The sequence below is a fragment of the Toxorhynchites rutilus genome, chromosome 2 (assembly GCF_029784135.1).
Source record: "Toxorhynchites rutilus septentrionalis strain SRP chromosome 2, ASM2978413v1, whole genome shotgun sequence".
Classification (NCBI taxonomy): Eukaryota; Metazoa; Arthropoda; class Insecta; order Diptera; family Culicidae; genus Toxorhynchites; species Toxorhynchites rutilus.
In genome coordinates, this window is record NC_073745.1 from 2,943,217 (window position 1) to 2,951,024 (window position 7,808).

The 7,808-nt window shown below is 42.2% G+C and overlaps 1 protein-coding gene across 1 annotated transcript in view; it reads left to right on the plus strand.

The window, feature by feature from the left end:
* The window catches only part of LOC129769564 (serine/threonine-protein kinase BRSK2), a 33,086-nt gene extending 27,064 nt beyond the window's left edge, over positions 1–6,022 (plus strand). The window contains exons 5-14 of the mRNA XM_055771914.1: positions 921–1,071; positions 1,139–1,354; positions 1,543–1,742; positions 1,803–2,140; positions 2,198–2,368; positions 2,434–2,592; positions 2,653–2,819; positions 2,877–3,233; positions 3,306–3,436; positions 3,498–6,022. Of these exons, the coding sequence (XP_055627889.1) occupies positions 921–1,071; positions 1,139–1,354; positions 1,543–1,742; positions 1,803–2,140; positions 2,198–2,368; positions 2,434–2,592; positions 2,653–2,819; positions 2,877–3,233; positions 3,306–3,436; positions 3,498–3,573 (1,966 nt within the window). The 3' untranslated portion in view covers positions 3,574–6,022. The remainder of the gene's footprint in view (positions 1–920; positions 1,072–1,138; positions 1,355–1,542; positions 1,743–1,802; positions 2,141–2,197; positions 2,369–2,433; positions 2,593–2,652; positions 2,820–2,876; positions 3,234–3,305; positions 3,437–3,497) is intronic.
* Positions 6,023–7,808: the final 1,786 nt, after the last annotated feature.

Below are 7,808 nucleotides of genomic sequence, written 5' to 3' on the forward strand. Positions count from 1 at the left end.
CAATTTGATACGGGTAAAAATGCTGGGACAAAGTGATGTGATTTATAAAACAATCGATTGCATTTTTTCCAAATTTCAAATGTAATTAGAAAAAAAAACTTACCTCGCTGGAGTAGCATTCAGCGAATTTATTATTCTCCCAATAATTGATAGAGGTTTTTGAATGAAATTAACAATCAACGACTTTGTAATTTTGTTCACACATTAATGAAAATTCGTATACGCAAGCATGGCATGCTGCGTTCCTACAAGAAATATTATTATGCTCAGAAAACTCAGAAAGGTTGCCAGAATCATAATTACAAAATAATATATTAATGAATGTGCAGTTGGATAATTTTCTTAAATAGTTGCAAGATCAAACGTTTGAATTACAATTACAATCGAGGGAAAATTGAAAACATCTTTGCAATATATTAAAGGTACAGAGTAGAGACACTACCTGAAAGTAACTAATTCAAAGGAGCTTTACGTATTTAATCTTCTCAAAAGTAGTATCGTACTCCAACAGGACTGCACAAACCATTTTGGCTAGGAAAGGTTCAAACAATAAAGTGACATTAGCCCAAAATCCATAGAGAACACCACAAGCCAAAACATCCTGTTGCCGAACTGCCATTCCCCGGAAAGCTTCCGTCCGGTGGCGAACGGCCGAGCGAAATAATCCAGGGGCGATTAAATCCAATTACGGTTCACCACGCTAGATATTGAATGAGATCCAAAATTTGTACAACACAACTTAAACGGCGCCAGTCGGGCCGGGACACAAGTGGAATTTGCTCTCGAACATCTCTTTTCCTTCGGCTCGTACGAGAAGGAGCAGAAATATGAATTGAAATTCAATTTCTCGATCCAATTGTCTCAATATGATATCCCCTCGTTGATTTTATTTGGTCTGTCCGCTTTCTGCTTTCTTTCAGCCATCGGGATCTGAAGCCAGAAAACCTGCTGCTGGATGATAAAAATAACATCAAGATAGCTGACTTCGGAATGGCCTCCCTGCAGCCGGCGGGTTCGATGCTGGAAACGTCCTGCGGTTCGCCCCATTACGCCTGTCCGGAAGTAATTCGGGTGAGTTCCTGTTTCGCCGGTCGCCTTTTCCAATTCCGCCATTCTTAATTTATAATTTTATTCCCAGGGCGAAAAATATGACGGTCGGCGGGCGGACGTGTGGTCCTGCGGAGTCATCCTGTACGCTCTGCTGGTCGGCGCGCTACCATTCGACGATGACAACCTGCGACAGCTGCTGGAGAAGGTGAAACGAGGCGTGTTTCACATACCCCATTTTGTACCGCCCGACTGCCAGAGCCTGCTCAAAGGCATGATAGAGGTGAACCCGGAGAAACGACTAACGGTGAGTGTGGGAGAGAGGTGAACGCTATGCTGTTTATTTTCCGTGGAAAAACGAAAAACTAGTTAGCGCTACAGATTCGCATCTGGCGTTTTGGAACGATGACATTGAGTGTCTTCAAATCGAAACAACCATAGATTTAATGAGATTCCTCGTTTGAAATAAGTTTTGTCGTTTTTTTTTCATCGCAGCTGACTGAAATTAACAAACACCCCTGGGTAACCGCTGGCGGCAAGGGGGAACTGGAACTCGAACTGCCCATGATGGAAGTCGTCCAGACGCACGTGATCCCGGGTGCCTCCGCCGTGGACACGGATGTTCTGAACGCTATATGCTCGCTAGGTTGTTTCAAGGAAAAGGAGAAACTAATTCAGGAACTGTTGAGTCCCAAGTGGGTGCAGCAATGGTACGACTATCTTGATACCGACACTGATTGAGTTTGTCTTTGTAGTCACAACACGGAAAAGGTTATTTATTTTCTGCTGCTGGAACGAAAACGACGACGACCGGCGGTGGAAGACGACGAAGATGTGCTCAGACCTCGGAACGATATTATCGAAATAGCTGATCCCCCGCGGAAAAGGCTGGACACCTGTAGGATCAACGGTAGCAGTAGTCTTTCATATGGCCAGATTAGTGAGGGTTCGCCGCTGACCTCCAGGAGACAAACGTTCAACAATGGCCGTAGTCACAGTAGCAGTCGACGTTCACCTTCATCTGTTCCTCTGTCACGCAGCTCTTATCAAAGTCCGACGCGGGGGGTTGTCGTTAACGCTAGTCAACCACTGTGTACAAACGGCAGTCGATATGATGATTCGAATTATTTACATTGTTTCCTTCTTCCAGCACAACTACACCCTCCTTCGTCTCCCAACTCTGTAATTAATCGACATGCGAATTACTCGACCCGGGATCGCAAGTCACATATGCTTGATCCCTCCTCACCAGTGCATCATCGGGCCAATTCCGGACCAGCCATCACGGTCGGGCTTTTTTCGGAAACTGATTCCAATAACAGTATGACCTTTGCACTCCAGTTTACCATGTTGGCATAACTAAAGCCCACTTATTCTCCATTTCAGTGACCTCGTCAATAAATGCCATCCCTGGATCACCTATTCTTGGAAATCCGCAGCAGTTGGCGGCGGTTACCACTGGTAGCCAACTGTGGAAGACAAGGCTGACAAACATCAAGAACAGCTTTCTTGGAAGTCCGAAATTTCACCGAAGGAAATTGCAAAGTGAATATCTGGTACTCTATCAGCTTGAGCTGAATTACAACTAAAAACATCTGCTTTCAGTTTCTAACGAAGAAGTGCATCTAACCCCGGAATCATCGCCTGAGTTGACGAAAAAATCATGGTTCGGGAACCTTATGACAACGGAGAAGGACGAAACTTTCACGGTACTCGTCAAAGGAAAACCCCTTGCGACAGTTAAAGCTCATCTCATCCATGCCTTTCTATCGGTATGTAACTGATTTATAGATCGCGTAACGCATAACATGCCACTGTCCCTTTTGTAGATGACCGAACTATCGCACAGTGTGCTTTCGCCAATGTCTTTCCGTGTGGAGTACAAACGAGGTGGCACCGGACCGACCATGTTCCAGCGGCACGTCCGGATACAGGTCGACATCAATACGATCTGCAAGCAGGGCGATGTCAACGATATGCTGTTCGCCATTACGTTTACACTGATCTCGGGCAACATTCGTCGTTTCCGTCGTATCTGTGAGCATATCCAGGCCCAAGTTTGTTCCAAACGCTATCCAGCGTTGGCGAGCCCGACGAACCAGCACAACAAGGTTTCCACGACGTCCGTCGCCGAGAGCATATCCTGCGGGTCTGATTCTAGTGATCGAGTTAACTACAACAAACACGTGAGTGGGCCGGTTTCATACTTTTTGCGTGAAAATGTTGCAAGAAAATAATATTTCGCTTGTTTTTTTAAGGAGTCGGATATAGAGACGGAGACGTTTTATGATAACTCCAGCACTGGCAGGGTTCGACGTTCCTCGGCAACCTCGTCCAACAAAAACTCCGTGTCGTCCGATGAGATCGAGATTAAAACGGTGCGCTCAAGGTAGGCTTGATGGGTGTTGATAGCTGTTCTGGCTGAAGGACATAGTTTTGGTATATTACAGCTCGGAATCGACCGAACGTGAACGGGAACGCAGCGCTGACCGTGCGGCGGCAATGTCCGGTAGTGCGTTAGTATGAGAGTTATTTCTCTGATAGGATTTACCGAACACCATTCCCCTCGACGGTGACGATTCGGTCGAGTCCCAGTCCAGACGTGCGCTTCGACAGCCACACCCAACCTCGTCACCGTCGGTGGTGGCGGCAGATGCAGAACTCTCTGGCGACACTATTGCGTTATCCGTATCTACTGCTAGTACTGATCCTATTGCTCCCAACAGCGATTCCACGCGCTCTGTCGAATCTAACGCTTCGAGTGATGAAACCGCAGACTAGATCACAACTACGGCAACAATCCGAGCGAACTAGTCGAACACAGCGAGGGTGGAGAAGAAAACACTAACTAATAAGCTTTGTGTACAGGAAACTTAGTATTTACAAGATACAACATTAGGGCTATTATCGGCTGTTGGCACAGCATCATGCTACACAAATTTGTTTTTGATTTTCAGTCTCATTGAACCTTAATCCGTTCCATTTACCAGTAGTTATCCCCATCCATTGTAGCAAATGCTCACACGGAGTTGACGATAACACATTTTTGGACAGGTAGAGAGCGTTGTCACCCCGAAAAATGATGAACGCTCAACATTCTAGTCAATTCGGTCTTCTAAAGACCGTTATCCAAACTTTACTGGAGTTTTGAAGAAGAAAAAAAGAAGTTCTTCAACAGCACAAGATCAAAATAGGACAAAAAACTCTAATATACTACAATGATTCCAAAAAGAAGAAGAAAACAGTGAAACACGAACAGGGTCGATGAGGTTTGAACTATATCAACGTTGTTGGGAAGAAGCTACTAAACACTCTTAGAGGAATAACACACCCTTTACTATAACAAAAGTAAGTCGCAAACAAGCGATGCATAGGAAAATGTTTAATACGGCAAAACACTCAACAAAGGCGTAGAAAACGAAATCTAGTCATTATTGTCACGAACACGTACTCACATACACATACACACTTTAAGTGGGAGGATGAAATCGAATAGCAAGAAAAGCTTATACATTGACACAATAGTTATTTCTGACCAACATAGTAGACGGCTTTGAAACCTTGCATTCTGCGCACACATTCATACACGGTCGAATTATCGACGCAAGCGTAGAAGAAAATGACAGTTCTACATCAACACCACAAAAAACTAAAAAAGAGTAAAAAGTTTATTTTAGTACTGGACAAAACTTATTCTAAACAAACGCGGTGTACATATTTAATAAGAGAAATCTTCAATCGAAACAACTACAACTACAGATTTCATCTAAATAATGAAACAACAAACAACAGATATAACAAACACTGACAACATTCCGATATATTCCTTATCAGGAGCAAAAGAGTAACCACGCATGTTGATATGGCCTGGAAACATTCATCGTGAGACCTAGAAGTAGAACTGCTTTTTTGAATTCCTTTTTCCCTAATGCTTATCGTTTTCAAAATCCAACAACACGAAATACTCCACTTCATTCTAAACTGATTTCTTGAATGTCTCGTAAAAATGTCAATAACACCGATGGTATTCGATGAGGGAGAAAATCAAACAAACTAAACGCTTATTAGTTTTTACGCTACAAAAATGACTACAAATCATTGATAACGTCGGCTTATCTAGATAAAATCCACAAAATGGGTGGGAAAATATACTCCACAAACAACCAAAAGTTTCGAGGGGAATTAATAACAAATGTTAATCAAATATCGCTTAGTTAGTATATCTTTCTATCTCATCCGAAAGACAAGGAAAAACATACAGACATACACACGCGAACAACTAAAGCAGCGAAACAAAACAAAAACAAAACAATAGAAAAATAATCGATGCATAACTCACACTCTATATGAACATTGGGAAAGTTGTGGAAGACGTTTTTCAAAACACAAACAAAAAATATAAACTTAATAAGTATCTACACAAAAAAAAACAAACGAAAGAAGAGCAAACCGTGAAGCTATAGCTACAACCAAATACATCGCCAAGGCTTTGACGTATATATTCCATAGTCAAGATAACAAAACTGTACGGGAAGAATGAACGGATGCCATTTTGAATGCTGATAGAAAGGCTGAGGTTGAGAATTGTAAATTAATCGATCGAAAACGTGGACAAAACAGAGCAACAGCATGCAAATACTCGTGCACATTGCGCGAGAAATGCGCTTTGTAAATTTTGAACAAATAAAGGAATACTTAAAATAAATCAATCAAGGACAGGACAAGCTGTAAAAAGAAAACAAGTGCAATGAAGGTGATTGATTGGAAGAAGCTGAGTGATATCCGGAGTGCACGTCTTTTTCTAGGCTGAGCACTTCCGAGATGCGAAGTTAGCAAACGATGGTGAAACTGTCACGTCTCATCGCTGTAGGATTCAATACCATGTTTTGTAAGATAAGTATTATTGTTCGCAATGAACAACGGGAAAAAATACACATTTGACATAAACACGCCATGAGGAAAAAGTGAGAAATTATGGAGAGTTGTCTGCGCTTGTATTTCATTTCCCTTTTGAGAAAACCTTTTAGAATCGTTCGGAACTTAAAAAATACAGTTCGTTTGACAACACTGTAAGGTTTCAAACAAGCTCGGTCACTATTTATGAAGTTCATCGCATCATGTTCAATACCTACAAAAATATTTGGTGCGAATTGGATAGTTCAACTATCGAAAGCAAATTTAGGCATAAAAATGCCTCCGCGATATCCAAATCAAATATGATTACAATGAGTCTCTAAACAACCTAACCTCCGTTGCTGCTATGAATCCGAGGAATACCGTCAAAGAAGGAGTCACTCAAAACTCACGACATCATTTCACCATCTATAGTTGTCGCCGATGATTCAAAGCACAACAATAGCGACTCGAGTACCATGCTCAATCAAAACTTGTTGGAAAATAATGCTCCAGAAGTCAACACAGAAAGGGAAGCAAATAAATCTGCTGGAGTCAACGATTGCAACGATTGCTGATTCAAGCTCCCCGCATGTTCCGCGGGACAAATACCACATGAAGACGGTTAAGAACGTTGTCCAATTGGTCATAGATGATAAGCAATTTTTTAAACAAAAGGTCAAACTTTTTTGCAGCCCAGTTAACGCATGCCCTTCTATAGATAGTCCAGTTAGCGAATGACTGCAGTATATGATGGGGAGACGAATATCTCAAGCGAGTGTCTTCCGAGTTGCAGCAACATGGGCAATTGTACAGCGAAAAATGATATCCATTAAAACACTCTTATTTTTGTTTACGGCCGTACCTGACTATCGTTTGAATGACTTGATTCAAATGATTTCGAAAAATACATTGTTGTTTTCGTACGAATTCGTTCGAACAAGACCTTTTTCGAACGTAAACATGTTGAAGTTATCGGATGCAAGATTTCATGCATAACTCAAATATCATGCAAGATAACATCAAAACAACGATGAAAGTGTCACCCACACAGTGATCTTTCGTTAATTGAGCCGGAAAATCTACCCAATTATGGAACTTTACTCGCTAACTGGACTGCAAAGCAACAAAAGTAACAATTCAAATTGAAGATGACGTCTATTACTGATGTATAACTTCTTTCCAGCCCAGTTAAGGCAAGCCCTGAAAAAGATAAGTCAAGTTGAAGAAAGTCCAACTAGCGAATGACTGCTGTATATGACTGACGGGGTGACGAACGTGTTAAGCAAGTGTCTTACGGGTTGCGGCAACATGGGCAATTGTACAGCGAAAAATGATTTTTTTTTCCCAAAATATATTTTTTATTAAGGCACATGTGGCGTTAGCCTGACGGGGCCGGGAGTCCAATATTTTGACAAATTTTGTCTTACAACTATGTTAGTAATATGTAACCGATTACTCGCGGTTGGCTCGAGGTTAGTATTACAAGTGTTCTCATAATTGGTATGTTGCAGTCTTCGATGCTCTATACGTGTGCCCGACACGGGCTACTTCCTATTGGGATGCAACTGACCATTAATCAGCAACGCTCCCTAGTCTGTACCCCATATCTAGCGTGGTGCGTCTTTCTCGCCTCGAGGAATCCAGGATAGAATGGTCACTAGCCGGCGCAATCATCAGCTCGTGTAGAGTTGTCATGAGCGGTACAACCTTTGGCTCTTGTTGAATAATCAGTGGACTGCACAACCTTCGGCCCGTGTGTCTGTAAAGAGTGTGTGTATGTATTGCCGCGACTAAGTAAAAGTTTATCGATCGGATAAGAGGGATATGAAACGGGGACACAACGAAGGAAACATCATTAAACGTTG